The sequence below is a fragment of the Cetorhinus maximus genome, chromosome 18 (assembly GCF_964194155.1).
Source record: "Cetorhinus maximus chromosome 18, sCetMax3.hap1.1, whole genome shotgun sequence".
NCBI lineage: Eukaryota > Metazoa > Chordata > Chondrichthyes > Lamniformes > Cetorhinidae > Cetorhinus > Cetorhinus maximus.
The window spans coordinates 4,838,214-4,861,261 of record NC_135896.1 but is presented as its reverse complement, the minus strand read 5'-3'; the positions used below and the strand labels follow the sequence as shown (position 1 = coordinate 4,861,261).

General features: G+C 42.7%; 1 protein-coding gene across 1 annotated transcript in view; it reads left to right on the top strand.

Annotated features, from left to right (window-relative positions):
• The first annotated feature begins 235 nt into the window (after positions 1 to 235).
• Positions 236 to 23,048, top strand: part of LOC144693549 (cytosolic carboxypeptidase 2-like) — a 51,532-nt gene continuing 28,719 nt past the window's right edge. Inside the window, exons 1-10 of the mRNA XM_078563393.1 lie at positions 236 to 326; positions 2,021 to 2,191; positions 2,720 to 2,896; positions 6,329 to 6,436; positions 7,548 to 7,695; positions 9,207 to 9,989; positions 11,575 to 11,737; positions 12,397 to 12,523; positions 17,009 to 17,109; positions 22,338 to 22,421. Of these exons, the coding sequence (XP_078419519.1) occupies positions 236 to 326; positions 2,021 to 2,191; positions 2,720 to 2,896; positions 6,329 to 6,436; positions 7,548 to 7,695; positions 9,207 to 9,989; positions 11,575 to 11,737; positions 12,397 to 12,523; positions 17,009 to 17,109; positions 22,338 to 22,421 (1,953 nt within the window). The remainder of the gene's footprint in view (positions 327 to 2,020; positions 2,192 to 2,719; positions 2,897 to 6,328; positions 6,437 to 7,547; positions 7,696 to 9,206; positions 9,990 to 11,574; positions 11,738 to 12,396; positions 12,524 to 17,008; positions 17,110 to 22,337; positions 22,422 to 23,048) is intronic.

Genomic DNA, 23,048 nt, shown 5'->3' with positions numbered 1-23,048 from the left:
GGATATGGACAGAGTATGGGAAGGTGGAGTTGAGATAAAAGATCAGCCATGATCTTATTGAATAGTGGGCCAGGCTTGAAGGGCTGAATGGCTGACTCCTGCTCCCATTTTTATGCCCTTATGTTCTAACAGCACTCTCTACTGTGTTGGTGAGTTTGTACAAGTATCTTCGGATGGTTGACACCTGCAGTGCTTGTTTTTCATCCTCTCCTTGTGAGGGATTTCATGATGCAAGATGGCTTCCTACTGTTTAGTGCAGAAAGCTGTTTGCCTTGGATTCACCATGGACTGTGCACTCCCCAAGAACCACATCCAATCAAAACCAAGTAGTCAACATTGCCCCAATCTGGTTTTTAGTTTGCAATCACACATGGAGAAACCACATGATATCTTGTGTGGGAAATGGAAACTGTCACATTGGTGTAGTGGAGAAGGGCATGGAACAGGCACATTGTTGGGGCAGAGTAAAGGGAGCATTACTCTGTATCTAACCCTGCTGAATCTGCCATGGAAGTACTTGACTGGACAGTATTGTGGGAGCTTTACCCTGTATCTAGTCCATGATGTAACTGCCTTGGAGTATTTGATTCAACAGTATAGAGCGTAGTATTCAAATGTTCTGTGTTTGATTATGTATCTGTTTAATATCTGTTCACTATGTTTGATTAGTTAAGCCTGGGTGTGATTTCTCAAAAAAGTAAACAAACTGCAACTAGCTGCTAGAAGCTGCTAGAAAGTAAGGTCCAATGGCATGGAGCAGACATTTTAAAGCATTGAATAGAACACATAGAAGCTTGTGTGTCATCTCTGCAAAACTCTGAGGCATATAAAATACACAACATGGAAGGAGCTTTACTCTGTATCTAAACCAACCTGTAACTGCCTGGGAAAGCATTTGATTAGACACTGTAGAAGGATCTAATCCATCCTGTACCTGCATTGAGAGTGTTTGACGGGACAGTGTAGAGGGAGCTTTACTCTGTATCTAGCCCTGTACTGTACCTGCCCTGGGAGGGTTTGTTTCAACAGTAAAGAGGGAGCTTTACTGTGTACTAGCCTCTGCCCTACCTGCCTTGGGAGTATTTGATCTGACAATGAGAGATTTGCTCTGTAACTAGGCAGTGGTGTAAGTGGTCAGTGAATACCATTAATGAGTTTGATTCCATTTTTCTGTTTGCAATTGTTTCACCTTGAATTGGCCAAATATTTAACATACATGGTGTAAAAAGTTATGTTGGCTCTCTCTTGACAGGCTGAAGATATATATGTCCAATATATGAGAAAGCATTTTCCAGAGGTCTTTGCAGGTTAGTTGCCAACGCCTTCAGTCTGTACTTCTAGTAAAACCATTCAATGAAAGAAAGGTAGAATTAGAGCTTCAGTGATTAAGAGTTTGTAAAGATTATTTCTGACTGTGCATATGAGCAGCCTAACACTGTCCCATTTCCTTCTTATACTCTATGGTCAATTATTAGAGTGTTGCAATTTGCACAGAAACATAGATGGTAGTCATGAGATATCATTAACCAGCACTTGAACACTCCACACATTCAATAATGAAGGGTGCTCAGAACATGCTATGTGTTTGATACAGAGGGTTGGGGGTGGTGGTGTGGGGGTGGTGGTTGGGGGCACAGAATGCTCCATATATTTGGTAGGAATGCACAGAATGTTCTATGTGTTTTATATGGAGGGGGCACTTGGAATGTGCTATGTTTGATACGTACTCTGCCTGTTCCTGGTGTTTGATACAGGGGAGCACTTGGAATGTTCCAAAATTTGAAATAGAGGGAGACAATTAGAATGTTCTTTGTGTTGATGTTTGGTGGTACTTGGATCACACCATGCATTGAATAAGGAAAAAACATTTGGTTCATCAAACCCCTTACTTCCACCAAATATAAGCAGTCAAAACAATCATGGATTCAACCAAAGGGAATTATTTGACAGAACTTAAAAATCTAGCTGGGCAAATTTAATAGTCAGTCATAGAGTTATTTGTCTCTTGTGATATTTTTAGCTCAACAGAAGGCCCATCGAGCAGATGTGGGAGTTAAAGTGAGGCATAAGGATCATGTGTTTTTGCTTTCAACGGGAAATGATTATGAGGATGAAATAGAAGAATTCCTACAGGATTCAGATGATGAATGTGATGAAAGAGATATTCCATTAACTGCCAAAAATTCTAAATGTAGGACATGAGTTTTGCAAATTCTTTTGAATTTTTCAAAAATTAAATCTTTAACAGTATGTTTCTATTTGTGTATCCCTTCTGGCTTTCCTTATTGTGAACAATGAACCTTTACCCGATTTCTCAATTTTCATGAAAAGTCTTGTATATTGGAGCATTCCTGTAACACTCTCCTTGCCACATTTTCTTCACACTTTCCTTCTCACTCTTACTTGTAACACTTGATCGCCACACTTTATCATATTCACTTCCTGAAACACTTTCCTCATTACACTTTCTCCTTCACACTTACTTCCTGTCACACTTTGCTTGTCATGACAATTATAATGATAACACTCCTACCTTTATAAAATAGTGTGTCCCCTGCCTAATCATGAGAAATACCGTGGGAGATCAATTAATAATTGCACCATGCATGAGCTGCTTATTGTCAATCTCGCTCTAATCAAGACAATATGTTTTAACTAGGAAGTTTGTTGTTAATGCAAAAAGAATCTCTTATCTTTCTTCCCACCCTTCCCCCTGCAGGGTGTCAACAAAAGCGTCGTTTACCTCGTACAACTCAGATCGTGATTGAGGATGGCTTTGGAGGGCTTGTCCATCGTTTGCGTGAGCCTTGGGACCTATATGGCCTTTCCACCAAACACCAATTGCCCTGCTGGCCACAGGAATGCGAAGTGATCAAAGAACGCATTAGGCACATTGGTGAGTTCTGACTGTAGACCAGGGAATGTGTCAGGAATTGGATGTGCAAACAGCAGCAAAAAGGATGCAAAGCAGATGGCGTTTAAGATGATGCACGTGTCACTCAAGCAGTCTATTGCTGCTTAGAACTACTTCAAGACTTGAGCACATAAACAAGGCCAACACTCTCACAGAACCAGGTATCAAGTCCTGACTCAGTGGTGGCAGCCCAACCTCAGAAATTTGGGGGTTCAGGTCTTACTCTGTACACCTGAGCACATAATCCAAGCTGACATTTCAGCACAGTGCTGAGGGAGAGCTACACTATCGGAGGTGCCATCTTTTGGATGAAACATTAAACTGTGGCCTTCTTCTTCCTCTCAGATGGATGTAAATTATCCCTGGAACTATTTTGAAGAAGAGAAGAGAAAAAGAAGGCTTTGCATTTATGAAGCGCTTTTCATGACCACTGGATGTCCCAAAGCACTTTACAGCCAATGAAGTACTTTTGAAGTTGGTCACTGTTGTAGTGTAGGACACATAGCAATCAATTTGGGCACCTATAAACTCTTGCAAACAGCAATGTAATAATGACCAAATAATCTGTGTTATTTTTAGATGTTTTTTGATGATTGAGGAATAGATATTGGCTAGGACACAAGGGATAACTCTCCTGTTCTTTTTCAAAATAGAAGCATGGGATCTTTTACTTCCACCTGACAGGGCCTCAGTTTATCATCTCATCCAAAAGACAATGCCCCCAACAGTGCAGCACTCCCTCAGTGCTGCGCTGGAGTGCCAGCCTTGATTTTTTTAGCTTAAGTCCTATAGTGAGACTTGAACCCAGAACTTTGTGACTGACAGACAAGAGTGAGCCACGGCTGATACAGAGCAGGGAAGTTTTCCCCAGTGTCCGTGGCCAATGTTTGTTCCTCAACCAACATCGCTAAAAACAGATTATCCAGTCATTTATCACGTTGCTGTCTGTGGGTGCTTGCTGTGTTTCCAACATTACAACAGTGCCTTAATTTCCAAAGTACGCTATTAGTTGTAAAGTGCTTCCAGATGTCAGATTGTGAAAGGTGCCGTATAAATGCAAGTCTTTCTTGGATAAAAACAGAACGTTCTGCAAACATCTACGAGAGAAAAGACAGACTAATGTTTGGGTTTGCCCCTGTATCAGATTGCACTTCTCTTTTCAGATGATGACAGGTCTGTTGCTTGGTTCTAGTACATCGTACAGCAGATTTGCATTTTATTGAATTTGGGTGTGATGGATGACATTGGTGAGCGTGTAAAAGAAAACTAGGACAGACTGTACCACACATGTGGTCAAGTCTATCTGATTTTCCATTCCTCTAAATTAATGAAGGGAAGATCACCCGGACTTTCTTCCTGCCTCCCTGCCTGATGTTCCTCTGAATTCCAACTAGGAAATCCTCTTCACCCAGGAGCAGGAACAAGAAAATAAATTTCCACTTTTTTTGAATTTAGATTTCCATTTTTGCAGTGTTTCTGTAATTCTGTTCCAGGTCTGAGCTCCCTTTCTTTTTATCAATTTTTTGAGATGATGCTATTGCCTTTTAGCTCCAGACTGAACTTGTATTTAGCTTAGTGTTGAAACTTCTTTAGCCAGAGAGTGGTGAATCTATGGAATTCATTGCCACAGAAGGTTGTGGAGGCCAGGTCATTGAGTGTATTTAAGACGGAGTTAGATAGGTTCTTGATTGGTAAGGGGATCAAAGGTTACGGGGAGAAGGCGGGAGAGTGGGGTTGAGAAACTTATCAGCCATAATTGAATGGCGGAGCAGACTCGATGGGCCGAATGGCCTAATTTCTGCTCCTATGTCTTATGGTCTATGGTCTTAGTGGCAGCAATCCTGCCTCTCAGTCAGAAGGTGCAGCATTTAAACCCCCAGTCCCAGATCTCTGGTCCTGGAATCTTGGCTGACATTCAGCAGGATACTCACATCTGGTGTGTGTAGGTAATCCCACCCCCTCTTCAGGTAGGTCGTGGGAGCCTATGAAACCCTCTCATTGTACCGGACTAACCAACCTGGATCGGCTGGTATCAAGGTGGTTGCTGCCATAGAAGGAGTAGAATGATGGGCCAAATGGTCTCCTTCTGTCCTTTAACCTTCTTTGGTCCTCTAACATCATACTGAGAGAGGGACAATCAATAAAAAGAAGGGAAACGCTTGAAAATAACTCGGAACAAAGGAAGGACATAACATTAACACCCAATCTGTAAATACTTACCAAGAAAGTTTGTTGCTTGAGGGAGCTGTGGAGGTTATCTTTCTCACTTGATCTAAGGACACTGGCATAATTCTGTTTCAAAGCTGAGATCCTCTTGCATTCTAGGAGCATTCCTCTGCACCAGAGGGAACAATTCTGTATCCACAGTTGTGCCAAACGGTTATGAGTGCAGGCTCAGAGGCTTGGATTACCAACTGTGCAGTCTTTTGAAAAAAAAAAAGGCAGGGTCTGGGACTAGCTAAATTGCTTTTGCATAGAGTCAGCACAGGTTTGAAAGGCCAAATGGCCTCCATCTGTGCTGTAGTCGTTTTATGAATTGAGATTAAATTTATGCACACCTTTGTGAACAAACTGAGAGAATTGTGAAATGACTATTGAATGGTGAATCAGGTCCATCTTGTTATCAGCTTATTATTAGGGTTGTAGATTCCTGGAGATTCTCTAATCTGATGTTTGAAATATCACAGTAATGTGCACTGCCCTCTACTATCTTATTACCACAAACTACACCACTAGCCTAAAGTCAATGTTCCAATTTCCTTTATTGGAATATGTTCATTCAGAATTGGCAACCCTCCTACAGGTATGTCCAGTTAATAGGATCTACATAGGGCCACAGCTGAAAAGAGATGAACAATATCTGGCCGCTGAGCTGCATTCTAAGCATCATTATTCTATAGTCCATTCCAATTGTCACCATTTTCTTGCTTTAGATGTACTGAGTGGAAGCCCCATTCATAACATGGTATTTTTAACACAGAAACTGGCATTAGTTTAACTGGTCTCTGCCAGTGTTTATGCTCTATGTTAGTTCCCTCACATCCTATTTCATCCCACTCATCAGCATATTCTTCAATTCCTTTCTCCCGCATGTGTTTATCTAGGTTGCCCTTAACTGCATCTATCTGATTCACCTCAACCACTCCTTGTGGTAGTGAGCTTCACATTCAAAACCATTGCGATGTAACGATAGGCTCTTTTAATTATTTTGTGGTGTAGGCAGACCAGTAAAAGTTCTTCTCCTTTTCTCTTCTTTGGACCTAACAATGAATGGGAGTGATCTTCCTCACGGTGTCCACCTGTAGAAAAAGAGAAGCACCAAGGAAATTCACCACCGATGTGCCCCATATATCTTGTGTAGAATACAATGCAAAGTCTTGTGGCAATTCTCGACTGTTCTCTGTCTTTTTACAGTGGGCATTTCATTAGGCCCAGAGCCCCTGTACAGAGCAACGGGATTGGAGCAAGCACCAATCTACATAAACTCTGAGGAAGGTGAAGTGGTTTATAGTGCCAATAAAGGTATGGTAATCTGAGATGTGCTACACGGTTTGTACAAAGACGAAATGTTAACTTGAAAGACATGAAGTATTTATAAGGAGCTGTCCTTAGATTCTTAACCGTCCAAATAAAAGGCAGTAATTTCCATTGATGCTAGGTGTAATTTGTCTCAATGGGTTTTCACTGTTTTCCATGACTGTGGTGGTACAGGACGTTAACAGGGTGTTTGGTGGCGTTCTGGGCCTAGTGGGACAATCTTCAATCTGTCCAAAATGAGTGTAAAAGCAGCGGTGTTAACGCACCAAAAGTGCCTGTGAGATCGGAAACATCATGAGGACGAGCAGCCACATTAACACTCAGGTGAACAGCTGCAGACGACAAGCTCACCAATTGTGGAAGATGGGAAATTAGCTGGCTCCTGTGCGGAGCTGGACTGGCCAGCAGGGTGAGATTTGACATGGGTGGCCACTGGTTAAGCTGCTTAATGATCAATACTACTGGTTGATAGAACACATTCGGGGTCCTCCAACCAGTCTAGGACTAGAAGGCAGGGTTTAAAAAATAGAGCCAAATCTTTCGATCATGCAACTCTCCAGCCTTTCCCAGGTTGGGGAAGAGCTAGACAGTGAGGAAGAAGTAAGGTATTGTAGAGGAATGACAAAAAGTGCAGTCAGAGAGATGAGTTTAAGGAGACATTGGGTGGAATGGCGCAAAGACCTATGGAAATCTTTTGCACTGTTTAATTAATGGAGTAACTCGCTGATGGCAATCGGCACCTCCAAGAGTGGAGTAGAGAGAAATAATTGAGAGGGGAAACAAATAAAAACCTGACTGAATTAAATAGATTGCATTGATGCTTTGGGGTAAATGTTCTGAATGCACACTCCCACGATTGAGTATCACCTGTAAGGGGAGGGGATGCATGTCAGGAAATAGTGAGTGTCCAGCCCCACGATTTTCTGTCCACGATGTATATGAAAACCACAGTTGCACAACTGGAGATTTTTTTGAAATGTGCTCCCACCGTGTCATGCTCCCCACCAGGTGCTTAAGATCATATCATTTACCCTCTCATGTCAAAATAGAGAGAACTGGAAGTAAAAGTAAAACATGTGACATGTTTATCTTGCAGCTTATTTGGAACCTTACTTCACCTTTTCCCGAGTGAGTGGGAGTCCCAATCCGCTGAAGCAGGCAGCCATTAATCCTAGCAGGCAAGACAACACACTGATATTTGAGGCCCGATTTGAGAGTGGGAATCTCCAGAAAGTTTTTAAAGTGTGCGTAAGATTTTTCAGTAGAATGCCACTTCCTAATGTCGTAATGTATGTCGTAATGTGCGGAGTTGAAACCTAACACATGCCAATGATTAATGTTGTGGGGCCGGTGAAACTCCCTTCAGATTCAACTCCCCACTGGGAGCACAGATTAGTGGATTTGGCTATCTGTGTGTTGATCATGGTTCAGTGGCTACCATTCTTGCCTCTGAGTCTCCAGTGCATAATGCAGGCTGATACTTTCAGTGCAGTACTCACTGACTGAAGTGCTGACTTTCAGAGGGGATATTAAAGCAAGGCCCTGTCTACTCTCTCAGGTGGATGTAAAAGGTACCATGGCCGCTATTTTGAAGCAGAGTGAAGGAATTCTCACTCCTATAGGCCCATAATTATCCCTCAACCAACATTGTTATTTGTAAATTAATTGTGTTTAATTGTATGCAGGTAGTTGGCATAAACTGGGGATTTACTTGAGCTCCATAACTAGACACAGGCTAAATCTGTGGTCATTGGGTTAGGAGGTATATGATTGTATTATAACTCTGTCAACAAATATATAAGAGTGTAAATATTGGCTCCAGTTCCATCCTTCACCACTTGGCTTTCTAATTGGAACAGTTCAAAGCACTCCTGGCCAGCCTCCCATGTTCTACCCTTCATAAACTTGAGCTCATTCATAACCCTACTGCCCATAATCTCACTTGCAACAAATCCTGTTCACCCACCATCTCTGTGCTTGCTGACCTACATTTAGTTCTGGTTAAGTAAAGTCTCAATTTTAAAATTTTCACCCTTTTTTCTCAAATCCCTCCATTGCCCTCAAACCTTTACAATCACTTCTAGTCCCTCCAAGAGATCAGGGTTCCTTCAATTCAGACCTCTTACACAACCCAATTTTAATTGGTCCATCATTAGCTGCTGTGCCTTTATTTGCTGAGGTCCTAATCCCTGGAATTCCCATTCCCCTCCATCTCTCTATCTCTTTTTCATCCTCTATGATACTCCTTAAAACCTACCTCTTTGGTCATCTGCCCTAATATCTCCTAATGTTGTTTGGTGTCAAATTTGCTAATTGCTCCATCAAACACCTTGGGGTGTTTCACTATCTTAAAGATGATATGTGAATACATGTTTTTGTTGCTGGTGCACCTGCCCTAGGGAGCATTACTCAGTGTTTACGCTGTGCTGTGATTGTCCTGGGAGTATTTGATGAGACAGTGTAGAAGGAGCTTTGCTCTGCATCTAACAACGATTCATTTTGTACAAATCTTGCTGCTGATGATGATGAAATTGCAGTGATCTGGTACTGATGGATTAGTACTAACACATTTGTTTGAAATTCCTCTAAGTACATACTTCAGCTATAGTTTAACTCTATTCAAAATAAATAACTTTTTAATACAGATATAGAGTGTTATTACGCTAATATTTGCACAGCCTAAATTCTCAGGACATTGTGCACTTAATACTTCCCTGCCTCTTAATCTGCTGTTATTTCCTTTCTGCTTCTGCAGAGGGGAACATGAATATAACTTGATCTTACGCACTGACCTCTACACAGCAAAACATACCCAGTGGTATTACTTCCAGGTACAGAACATGCAGGAGGCAGTTGAGTACCGCTTCACCATCATCAACCTGATGAAGCCCACCAGCTTGTACAACATGGGAATGAAACCATTGATGTACTCCACAAAGGATGCTGAGCTGTACCAGGTGGGGTGGCGCAGGGTGGGTAGCCAAATCAAGTACTACAGAAACAATTATGGCAATGACAAGCACCAATATTACTCACTCACCTGGACATTTGAGTTCCCTCATGACATGGACACTTGCTACTTTGCCCACTGCTACCCCTACACCTACTCTGACCTCCAAGACTATCTGATGGATGTTGTCAGTGATCCAGCCAAGTCCAAGTTCTGCAAAGTCCGGGTGCTGTGCCGCTCACTGGCTGGGAACATGGTTTATGTCCTGACTGTGACCAATCCCTCCGAGAGTACTGAGGCTACGGCTGAAAAGAAGGCGGTGATCCTGACAGCCCGCGTCCACCCGGGTGAGACCAACAGCTCCTGGATGATGAAGGGTTTCCTCGACTGCCTTCTTGGCAACTCGATGGATGCCAAGCTTCTGCGGGATACATTCCTCTTCAAAATCGTGCCGATGCTGAACCCTGACGGGGTCATAGTAGGGAATTACCGGTGCTCACTCTCTGGCCAGGATTTAAACCGGAAATACCAGTCCTTTTTGAAGGAGACATACCCTCCTGTGTGGTACACCCGGAAACTGATCAAACGGTGAGAGGAATGATACAGGTACTGTGTGTGCTAGAAGATAAAGGTTAGTTCTACTGTCCCTATTCTCTATTCCGCCCAGGTCATATCTTAACTGGTGAAGGTAAACACGTTATCCAGTATAACATTGACTATTCCAACCAGGAAGATCTGAGGATCAATCACTGGCTGAACTCAGTTGAGGATGGTGTGATTGGGAGGGAGTGTGATTGATGCAGTTCATGTCTGAGTGTGGCCTGCCAGCAAGGGACAATATGAGAAATACATAGGCAGAGAACAGTGAGAGAGTACAACTCAGGACTTTCACATGACCAGGAGCAGTGCTGTGGGAGGTACAGAATTAAAAACACATTGCTCCTTTTTTGAACAAAAGGCTCCATTTCCAACTCCAACGAGGATTCACCATTTTGGGTCCGCTCCCTCCAGGCTGCACTGGTGACATCTCTGCCCCATCAATCTCCCAGGGCAGGTACAGCACGAGGTTAGATACAGTGCAAAACTCCCTCTACACTGCCCCATCAATCTCCCAGGGCAGGTATAGCACGAGGTTAGATACAGAGCAAAACTCCCGCTACACTGTCCCCATCAAACACTCCCAAGACAGGTAGAGCATGGGGTTAGATACAGAGCAAAGCTCCTTCTACACTGTCCCCATCAAACACTCCCAAGACAGGTAGAGTATGGGGTTAGATACAGAGCAAAACTCCCTCTACACTGTCCCCATCAAACACTCCCAAGACAGTAGAGAATGGGGTTAGATACAGAGCAAAGCTCCTTCTACACTGTCCCTATCAAGCACTACCAGGACAGGTACAGCACAGGGTTAGATACAGAGTAAAGCTGCCTCTACACTGTCCCTTATTAAACACTCCCAGGACAGATACAGCACAGGGTTAGATACAGAGTAAAGCTCCCTCTATAATGTCCCCATCAAACACTCCCAGGGCAGGTACAGCACGGGGTTAGATACAGAGTAAAGCTCCCTCTGCACTGTCCCCATCATACACTCCCAGGACAGGTACAGCATGGGGTTAGATACAGAGTAAAGCTCCCTCTACACTGTCCCCATCAAACACTCCCAGGACAGGTACAGCACGGGGTTAGGCAGAGTAACTCTCCCTCTACACTGTCCCCATCAAACACTCCCAGGACAGGTACAGCACGGGGTTAGGCAGAGTAACTCTCCCTCTACAATGCTGCCGCCTCAGAACAGCATTGTCTCTTAGAGCAATATATTTCACAGATTGCACAGATGGAACTTATTTTCAACTTGACACCTGGTGTAAAGCTGCTCGCCTTATAGAAACTGCCCGATGTTTCCTCGTGTTGAAATCATTTTGAAATGAAAATCAGGCTGTTCTGATAATGGGCAGCAGATCCGATCCCGGTTTACACCCAGAGGGGAAAGTTGAAAACTTATCCTCACGTGTCCTCTCTGAATTAAATAGCCTTTTATACCTCCTGAGGGCTGCTGTTGTACTGTGAATCCCCCACCCTGCTGATATTACCCGGAACTTAGAGCTTTTTGAAGGGGGAGGTTTGTCTCTGCTCCGTTTGCTCTGTTGTTATGTTTCTAGTTTCTTTTCAGATTGATGGAGGAGCGGACAGTTTTTCTTTACTGTGATCTCCACGGACACAGTCGGAAGCAGAACATTTTCATTTATGGCTGTCAGAGTAGGAGGCGCACAGTGTCATCATGTGCCAAACAACGAGTCTTCCCTCTCATGCTTAGTAAGAACTGCTATAACAAGGTATAGTCTAAAGATCTGGGTTTTAGATAGATATTGCAGTTCTTCCTTAGGAATATTAAATCATTTGTTGAGAGTCTAATTTTTTGAATGTTTGGTCTCGACTGACCAGTTACAACTGGGTAAGCTTACCTTTCGGTTATATTTTAGAAATTTCTGTGCACCCACTTAAAAAGGACTTGATTAGGTTTCAAGGGAGCGTTGACAAGACAAAAGGACAGGGAGCGGGACTAATTAGATAGTTCTTTCAAAGAGCCAGCACAGGCACGATGGGCTGAATGGCCTCCTCGTGTGCTGCAAGATTCCATCATTTATGAAATCCTTCCATCCCAGAATTTGAACATGAGTAAACCATTCAAGCTCTGCCCTCAAGTCTGTTTCACCATTCAATTAAATCATGGCTGATCTGTACCTCAACTCCTTTACTTGCTTATGCTCCATGTATCTGGATACCTTTACCTATCAAAATCTATCAAGCTCTAAAGCTTAATACACACGGATACATTGCTGTCTATGCTCTGTTACTGCTAGCTGTTTATCTGAAACCGGATAATGATTACATATGGGAATGCGCTAAAAGGTTAACTTTGAACGTTCAAATGTCCAAAAGCAACAAGTGAACATGATTATGACTTTTACCTGCTGACTGCTTTTCATTCCAGTTCTCTTTCAAAAGCTGTAAATTCCATGTTAAGCGGGCTAAGGAAGGAACAGGCCGTGTAGTGATGTGGAGGATGGGCGTCACTAACAGTTACACTCTGGAGGCAACTTTCTGTGGCTCCACACTGGGTAAGAGCAGCGTGACTGAGCAGAACTACCTCAATCTATTTATGGGATTAGAAATCAGGGTTTGTAAGACTGAGTGTAGAGGGATGAAGTAGCAGGTGAAAAAGACCTGAGAATACGGAGGAATACATTTACAGATGTGTGTAGCTTCTAGCAAGTGTAAGTGAGCCACTTTGCGAGCCCAACTGATAATCTTAAATTTGTTGTTATTAAAATTCTTAGCACACTTGGGATTGTTCAACAACTGCTGTCCAATGATGGAATCAGAAGCTACATACATTCATAGGCAGGGGCCTGTCCTCTGTAGGAAAAAGGAACATGTCTAGGCATTATACCTTTTTTCAATTGAGTGGGGGACAATAGTTCCCTGGTGCATTCTCCATGACAACACCTCGACCAATCAGAGTTGACTTTCCAACCAATCAGCACCCTTTTCTCATACAGTATAAACTTGGCATTCTTGCATCTGTCCTGATGACTGCTAAATGAAAACCTTTGACATCATGTTTCTATTTTTAGCAATAAAAAGTGCTGTAGACATCAATGGGACTAAAAGCCAACAAATCCCCTGGACTACGGCTTATATCTAAAAGAGGCAGCTATAGATATAGTGGCTGCATTGGTTGTGATCTTCCAGAATTCCTTATATTCTTAATTGTCCCCATGGATTGGAAGATATCAAAGACAACCTCATTGTTCAATAAAGGAGGGAAGAGAGAAAACAGGGAACTACAGATTAGTTAGTCTGAAATCAATTGACAGGAAAATGCTGGAATCTATTATTAGCGAAGCGGTAACAGGACACTTGGAATATCATAGTATGATCAGACAGAGTCAATATAATCTTATGAAAAGGAAATCATGTTTGACAAATCTATTAGTTTTTGAAGATATAAGTCAATAATGGGAAATTATATTTGGATTTTCAAAAGGCATTGATTGCTTAATTCCTGATAGCCAGTTGGTGAAGGATGAACCCAGAGCTAATCTTTACTCAGTGTAGATTTATTCACAGAGCGAAACATTACAAGTATATACCTTCAAACCCTCAACCCAGTGTCAGTACCTATCTCTTATATGTATTCAAGTAACAATGCAATCAATGCCCTCCACCTGCACAAAGTTATACAATTGATAAACAATTAACAATGATAAGGTGTACAGAGCATTAAGTGCAGAGGTTGGAGGTAATACATTAACATGGTTAAGGAACAGACAGTAGGATAAGCAGAACAAGAATAAAAATACCTGGAAAAACTCAACAGGTCTGGCAGCATCTGCGGAGAGGAACACAGTTAATGTTTCAAGTCTGTATGATTCTTCAACAGAACTAAGTAAAAATAGAAAAGAGGTGAAATACAAGCTGGTTTAAGGGGGGTGGGGTGGGACAAGTAGAGCTGGATAGAGGGCCAGTGATAGGTGGAGATAGCCAAGATGTCATAGACAAAAGAACAAAGAGGTGTTGAAGGTGGTGAAATTATCTAAGGAATGTGCTAATAAGTGACATTAAGGGTAGAAAGCAGGACAAGCAAGGTACAGATAGCCCTAATGGGGGTGGGGTGGGGGGAAGGGATCAAAATAGGCTAAAAGGTAGAGATAAAAGAATGGATGGAAATACATTTAAAAATAATGGAAATAGGTGGGAAAAGAAAAATCTATATAAATTATTGGGGAAAAATAAAGGGGGAAATCGGAAAGGGGGTGGGGATGGAGGAGAGAGTTCATGATCTAAAATTGTTGAACTCAATATTCAGTCCGGAAGGCTGTAAAGTGCCTAGTCGGAAGATGAGGTGCTGTTCCTCCAGTTTGCGTTGAGCTTCATTGGAACAATACAGCATGTATGACGGACATGTGGGCATGAGAGCAGGGTGGAGTGTTGAAATGGCAAGCAACAGGGAGGTCTGGGTCATGCTTGAGGACAGACCGAAGGTGTTCCGCAAAGCGGTCACCCAGTCTGTGTTTGGTCTCTCCAATGTAGAGGAAATCGCATTGAGAGCAACGAATGCAGTAGACTAAATTGAGGGAGGTGCAAGTAAAATGCTGCTTCACTTGAAAGGAGTGTTTGGGCCCTTGGACGGTGAGGAGAGGGGAAGTAAAGGGGCAGGTGTTGCACCTTCTGTGGTTGCATGTGAAGATGCCGTGGGAGGGGGTTGAGGTGTAGGGGGTGATGGAGGAGTGGACCGGGGTGTCCCGGAGGGAACGATCCCTGCGGAATGCCGCTGGGGGGGTGAAGGGAAGATGTGTTTAGTGGTGGCATCATGCTGGAGTTGGCGGAAATGGCGGAGGATGATCCTTTGAATGTGGAGGCTGGTGGGGTGATAAGTGAGGATAAGGGGGTCCTATCATGGTTCTGGGAGGGAGAGGAAGGTGTGAGGGCGGATGCATGGGAGATGGGCCGGACATGGTTGAGTAGGATAAGCAGGATACTTTAAGGTTGGCAGGCTGTGGAATACCACAAAGATCAATGCTGGGGCCTCAGCTATTTACAGTCCATATTAATGAGTTAGATGAAGGGACCGAGTGTAATGTATCCAAGTCCAAGCAACCCGCCCAAGGCCCTGTGGTAGTACCTCTCAAACCTGCAACCTATACCATACCTGCAACTGCCTAGAAGAATAAGGGCAGCAGATGCATGGGAACATCATCCCTTCCAGATTCCCCTCCAAGTCATACACCATCCTGACTTAGAACTATATCGCAGTTCTTTCACTGTTGCTGGGTCAAATCTGGCATTCCCTCCCTGACAGCACTATGGGTGTACCTATACCACATGAACTTCAGCGGTTCAAGATGCAGCTCACCACCACCTTCTCAAGTGCAATTAGGGATGAGAAATAAATGCTGGTATACAAAGCTATTTGGGAAAGTAAGTTATGAGGACACAAAGGGTCTAAAAAGGTATATTGACAGGTTAAGGGAGTGGGCAAGAAGGAGGCAGATAGGGTGTAATGTGGGGAACTGTGAAATTATTTGCTTTGGAAGAAAGAATTGAAAAACAGAATATTTTTAAACAGTAAGGAACTATTAAACACTAGGGGATTTGAATGTCCTTGTCCATGAAATACAGGAGGTTAGCATACAGGTACAGCAAGCAATTAGGAAGGCAAATGGTATTTTGGCTTTTATTGCAAGGAGGTTGAAGTACAAGAGTAAGGAAGTCTTGCTGCAATTGTAGAGGACTTTGGTGAGACCATAGCTGGAGCACTGTGTACAGTTTAGGTCTTTGTACCCAAACAAAGGTATATTTGCCGTAGAGGGGCTGCAAAGCTTCATTAGATTGATTCCTGGGCGAGAGGGTTGTCCTATGTGGAGTGATTAAATAGAATGGGCCTATACTCTTGGGAGCTTAGAAGAATGGGAGATAATCTCACTGAAACACATAATATTGTGAAGGGCTTGACAGAGTAGATGTAGAGAGGTTGTTTTCCCTGGCTGGAGAGTTTAGAACTAAAGGCACAGCCTCTGGGGTCAGCCATTAAGAACTGAGATGGGGAGAAATTTCTTCACTCGATCAGAAGGCTATGAATCTTTGGAATTCCCCAACATAGAGGTCTGTGTATGCTCAGTCATTGAGTATATTCAATAATCAATAATCAGTATGGGGAAAATAATGTTCAAGTCAAAGATCAGCCATGATCCTACTGAATGCCAGAACAGGCTTGAGGCATAGTATGGTCTACTCCTGTTCCTACTTCTTATGTTCGTCATGTAATTCTATGTAATATAAAGCCTACTTTAGCAATATGCTCTACCCAGCAAGGTTCAATGTTAACCACACCTTCCTGGTGAAAATTGGGAACATGTGCCGTTAAAGATGAGCAGTTAAAAAAACTTGTGTAGATCCTGTTCATTTCCAACTGTTTATGATGTTAATCTGATTTTGCATGTGGGTCAGGTGACCCCTAAAGCACACACAAGAGCCTCACAAAAGTACGTGAATTGTGGTCCTTTTAAATGAATACGCCATGGGTGGAATTTTATGGCCTCTCCCGCCAGCGGGATTTTCCGGTCTCACCGAAGTCAATGGTCTTTTGAATGCCTCACCATATTTTACGGCCCCATCCCCACTGCGACGGGGCTGTTAAATTCCGTCCCATGGCTTTCTTCTGTCCCCTAAATCCTCGGAGAAGCCCTTGCCCCCACCTTGGCCTTGGCCTGGCCCCAGGTGAAGCTTCCTTCAGGTGCGCATGGCGAGATAGGCATCTTAGTCTTGACTGAGGATGCAGAAGCAGGAGTTGCTTGTCTTGGGGAATCTGTTCCTGTCCATTGACTGTGCCGCCAAGTCCATGGCCTTACAGGGATAGGTAGAAGCTTTGGCCACCACAGGTCCATACAGAAAACTCCTGTTTAAGGTATTTCTGGATCATGACCGAGTTAGCAGCTTTCCCAGTTAGACCACCAGTGAACATATGGTGGCAGTCCCCCTGCCCAACCAAAAAAAACTGAAAAGAAGCTACATGAGTCTTGACTCTGATTGTTTCATTGCAGGGAACAGTCGGGATTTTCATTTCAATGTGAACGATCTGGAATCAGTGGGTTTTGAGTTTTGTGACACTTTGTTGGACTACTGTGATCCTGATCAATCCAAGGTAAACTTGTGGTTTGCAGAATGAAACTGCGTTAATATAGCCTTCCCATAGTGATTAAATTAAAATTCTAAGCTTCTTCATACTTCTAAATGTTATAAGAGGTATTTGTCTTATTTACTGGTTTCTCTTCATTATCTATTCATTTTAGCATTAGGATTAATTTCAGAGAGGACATTTTTGGATGCATCTTCGAGTATAAAGGCAATCTGCCTGAATAAGAAATTTGAATGGTGCCTGCTCTTTCTTGCACCTCTTAATTTGAACATAGCCCAATGGCTCCTGATCAGATTTAATACAGCCCCTCATGGTGAGAAACATGGTAGCAGTTCCCATCTCGACCTCTATCTTGTCTTACATCTAACTATACACCTCAACATCTGTCAAATCTCATAGAGTGCATTCTGAAGATCATATCAATTTCACATCCCATATTCTTCATTCCAACACCTATTGAACCTCAGATCTAATACTGCCTTGCAAAATCTGTCCAAATTAATTTCTTGTACTATTACCCCAACATGTATCTAATCTCACATCCCATACTATTACTGCAATATACAATTAACCTCATATCTCTCTTCCCATGTGGACAATATCCATAGACCATATCTACCATGCTAGCAGCTGCCTCAGAGAATTCAATTACATCAGTCTTAAGATCCTGAATATTGGACAAAATGTAAAGTGAGGGCCTGATTCATTATCACCCATTTTGCTCTATGGCCAAAGACCAATTTCACCCTCATTTAATGAAGTGAGCTAGTTGATTCTGTGTGTCCTCTCTAGTACATGCAATGCAAAAGGCAGTTGCAGAATCAAATAAAAGAAGATGTTGCTGCCAAAATGAAGATGTCTGGCGCAAGATATGATTCTGATGCATCGCTCGGTGATATCCTTTCCTACATTGAATCCAGGTACATGACAATATTTCTTTAGTGGTTACAGTAATGACCTACAGAGCAAGCTCTCCTTCACTTCCTGTACATTTAGCCTAGTATAATTCATTGGTGTTTCATTAAGGGCCACAATACCAAGCAATATCTTAGTTTAAGGAATTATAGAAGATTTTGTACCATGTATTGATGAGCTGCTGGACTCCACATTCGATTTCTCATGCAGTGAGTTACGGATTTCCATCTTGCAAAGTGTAGTTGAGGCACGTCCCTACAAGTGGGGGGGAAAACAAGTTCTATTAAATTGCTATTTCACATGCTACATGGAGTTGGGATTACACTACTTCCTGATAGTATTCTGTTGTCACCTTCTAATGGAGAACAAAAGTAGAGGGAGCAGTGTTAGATCCCAGCCTGATGAACATCCTGCACCAATCATACAGCTAGTGTCTCAGTATCATGTTCAAGATATAAAAGTTATAACATTTCCTTCTCCTCCCCACTGCTGAGGGAATGTGTGCCTAACTGATTGATGTGGATTTATGCCAAGATGTACCTATGGGCAAATTTCCTCAATCATTTGCATTACTTGCCAGCTGAAACCCCACTTAGCTCATTAACAGACTCTCTGTGCAAAAGGTGAAGGCATATGAGTTTCCTGCATTTACACAAGTTCTGAATAGGTGTAAATTTGGAGCCAAGCCTAACTGCAGTAAGGCCTGACATTATTATTACTGCTGCTTTTTATGTTGTTTATGAGGTTTTTATTTATTTCCCCTTACTGAAACCTATAGTGTATTTTCCAATTCAGTAAACACCATTTTTAATGGCATTCAAATGTTTTACATTAAAAGAGAAAAGCTTTCGCAATTGCTTATAGATAATTTGCTCTGTAGAAAAGACAAAATAACTTGCATTTATATAATTTCAGTTACAATCTCAATTACAGCCAATGAATTGTTGTAATGTGGATGCACGGCAGCAAATTTGCACACAAGCTCCAACAAATAGCACTGTAAAAATGACCAGATAATACATTTTAGTAATGTTGGTTGAGGAATAAATATTAGTCAGGACACTGGGGAGGACTTCTTTGAAATGGCACCATGGGATCTTTGCATCTAGCTGAGAGAGCAGATAGAGTCTTAATTTAATATCTCATCTAACCACAGTGCCTCCAACTGTGCAACTCTCCCTCAGTACTACACCAACCTAGATTATGTGCTCAAGTTTTTGCACTGGGCCTTAAACCCACAGCCTTCTAACTTAGAGGCAAGAATGTTACCCACTGAGCCACAATGGAATTTGAGCTGCTGTTATTGGTGAAATGTTTGTTACTTTCTCCTCTCATTTCAGCACCACTGGCTCAAACAGCTCCGAGTCCGATTACCAGCCTTTGCATTTTGGAAGAGAGGTATACAAGGTATGCACTGAATGGGAAGGTTGACCCCCTGCTCAACAAACACGCCTACTTTTTCTTGATTTACCTCATCTTCTCTCCTGCCTTTTTCATCATTGATGGTGCCAGCTACTCCGAATGGTCTACTGGGTAAAGGTATTGCTAGTCCTGCCATTGAGTAGTGCAGTGGTTATGTTAATGGACTTGTAATCCAGAGGCCTGGACTAATCTTGCAGTAGAATATGAATTCAAATTCCACCCCAGAAAATACTGAATTCAATTTAAAAGGAAAGCTGAAAGCAAAAATCAGATGTCAGTAAAATGACCATAAACCTGTAGGATTATCATAAAAAACTAACTGGATCACTGATGTCCTTTAGAGGAGGAAATCTGCTGTTGTTACCTGGTCTGGGTCTACATGTAATTCCAGTCCCACACCAATGTAAAGGACTGCAGCACTTTAAGAAATAGGTCCACCATCACCTTATCTCGGTAACTAGGGATGGGCAATAAATGTTGGCTTTACCAGGAAGACTCCACCTCAGGAATGAATAAAAGTCGTGTAAAACAGAAGTCCCCAAGTTACATCTTAGTCTGAGCTGAGTTAACTGATTTCAATCAGGCTGCACTGGGGAGCAGGATTTTCCCCTCATCGGGTGGGCCTGGCCGGTGGGCCCAGGAACAGCCACGAGACTGACCACCGCCCAGCCAGCGTGAAAGGCATGCTAAGATCCTAAGCGCTGCCGGGGTGGGGGCAGGAGGAGCACAAGCGCTGAAGAGTGCGCATGCGTGGGGGAGTGCGCAATGACAGCCTCCTGAAGACACAGAGCTGTCTCAGGGAGCTGAAGGACTTTAAAATGAAAAGAACTTTTTACATATTATATAAACATGTCCCCACATGTGACTCAGTCACATGAAGAGGCACATGTAAAAGAGGATGTTAAAAAATTTTCATTGATTTTTTTTTTAGTGACCTTTGGTAACCTCATCCTGCCCATGGATGAGGTTTTATTAAAAATGCAAAGGTCGCCTGGCCTGTTTGCTCGCCTGCCAACCGAACGGTTGAGCGGGCAGTGAAAAATGCTACTTAATTAATTACTTAAGGGCCATAATAGGCCTTTTAATTGTCGGCAGGCGTGCTACCACCTCTCACTCATGCTCACTGACTGAAAGATCGCGAGAGCACGTGATGACATCGGGACACTTGCCCGACATCATCGCACATCACTTTTCAGCGCAAATTTCTGCCCGGGGTGTTATCCCATTAACACTTTTGTGCCTCTGGGCTAGTGAGGGGAAAAGTATTTGGGACTTCCACTCCTGAATGTTATGCAGCGTTAGTGTACAGGCAATCAATGAGAACTGAATGAGCCTAGTTACGTAGCCACAGCATGATTGGCTGTCTTGCTGCTGCTCTTTCTTTGAGCTCATGTGTAAGGATGAGGCACTAAAAGGGTGTGGGAAGCTTGGGAATTGTACTCTAAAGCGCAACATGCCTCTTGGTAAACAAAGGAGAAAACCTTGTTTGCACGATGGATTCTGGCCCAATAATTGTTGCAACCAGGTTGCATTTGTTTAGAACTTGAGGGAGTTCGGGTGATGGATTCAGGAATATTTGAAGTGATAGTTTTATGAAAGGTGGGGAGAAGGGGAAATGATGGAGCAGATGCGCTTAGAGAGAGAGTTCCAGTGTTTGGGAGTGAGCTGCTGAAGGCAATGCCACTGATAGTGGCTGTACCAGAGTTCAAATAATGGAGGATCAAATAATGGGTCAGAGAGATGGGAGAAATTTGCAGAGATAGGGAAGAGCTGTGCCATGGAAGAATTTGTAGTTGATGACAAGTGATGTTTTCAAGGACAGGAATAATGGGTGAGCAGGAGATTGTGTGGGAAATGTGGTAGTTAGCAGAGTTTTGAATGTGATGAAGTTGATGGAGAGTGCTGCTTGGAAGCCCTGTGAGGAGAGTGGGGTGTTCAAGTTTGAGCAGGTCATTGAGGCTGTGCAGTGAGCTTGATTGGCCATTCAGAAATTGGATTGAGACATTGGATGAGAGGCATAGTCACACAGGGTGGCCTCAGCTTAATATGTCAACTGAAATTAAACATACTACTGCACTAAGCAGCTTAAGTGGAAAATTTATTGTTTGGTTTTCCTTGCTTCTCTTCATGCCCTTGTGAATCAAATACGAGTCCCTGACAAAAGTTCTGCTTAATGGACACTGTCAAGATGCACTACTTGATCACGACTACTTGACTGTAATTATCTATTCTTATAGATCATTGGCATTGGTGAAAGTAATTGATCACTCATTGAAAGGCCGTTGTAAGAGTTTTCCTCAAGGAAGGATACATATGGTTACCTGAGTGAATGAAAATATTTATCCCGATGGTTCAGCTGGTTAATTGGCACAAGTAGACTCATTTAGACCAGAAGGACCCAGGTTTGGTGCCCAGTTAGTTGATCTCAGCCAGGTTGCTGCTGGGTAAGGGAGATTAAATCCTCCAGATACTCATTTCTGTTCAACAACTCCTGCTGGAACTGGAGACTGGTTGAGGACTAGATTGGGTTTAGTTCTGATGCCACTGTTGTTGAATAATCAATCTGCTGGGGTATATACAATGCATAATCTTGCATAATTTTGGCAGGTTCCTTGGTTTCCACCAGTGAGTCTGCCTGTGAAAGAGTGGAGAGTGACTGAAGTATGTCTGTCTTAGCACAGTATAGTTGATGGGCCTGTAGTCTGTGGCTCTAGCACCACAGTGTCATTGTTATTACACCTTTGTATTATTAAGAGCAGATGAATGCCTGGGGCACTTTTACACTCAGTATTTATGGAGAGATACACTGGCTTTGACTATGAGAAAACTTTTACTGCAGCATTTGAACTGTGAATAAATCACAGCACCCTCTTCCCTTTTTGCAGAATGTGACAAAGAGGAAAAAACAACTGAAAACCAAAAAAGAGAGACAAAACTCCTACTTGATCCGGAAAGTGTTGGATACTGCAAAGCATTACCAGGTGTGGAATCTTAGATAGATATACAGCAAGAGAGAGAGAGAGAGAGGGACAGAGAAAGACATGAGAGAGAGGGAACAATTTAAAACGAGATACATGAAGAGAGATACAGGGAGAGAGACATAAAGAGAAAAATACAGTGAGAGAGATACAGAGGGAGAGAGACACACAGACACAAAGAAAAGGTCAGAGAGAGAGAGAAACTGTGATCTGGAATGCACTGCTTGAAAAGGCTATGGAAGAAGATTCAGTAGTAACTTTCAAAATGGAACTGGATGAGTACTTGAATATGAAAATCATTGGGAAAGAGCAGGGGATAATAGAAACAATTAGATAGCCCAATCAAATAGCTGACACAGACCAGATGGGCTGAATGGCCTCCTTGCTGTAAGATGCTACTCTGTGAGAAAGTAGGATGATCTCAAGTATGAAGGGAATCAATAATCATGAAATCAGGTGAACTATTGTAAAAATGCAATGAGTTCCTAAAGTGAAGGGAACCTGCCACCCATGCTCTGCCCTACATATGACTCCAGTCCAATACTACAAGGTTAACTCTTAATGATTCCTGGGTAACCCAGGTTTGTAAGTCTCACCCTCCATACAAGAACATGCAAATAAAAAAGATAA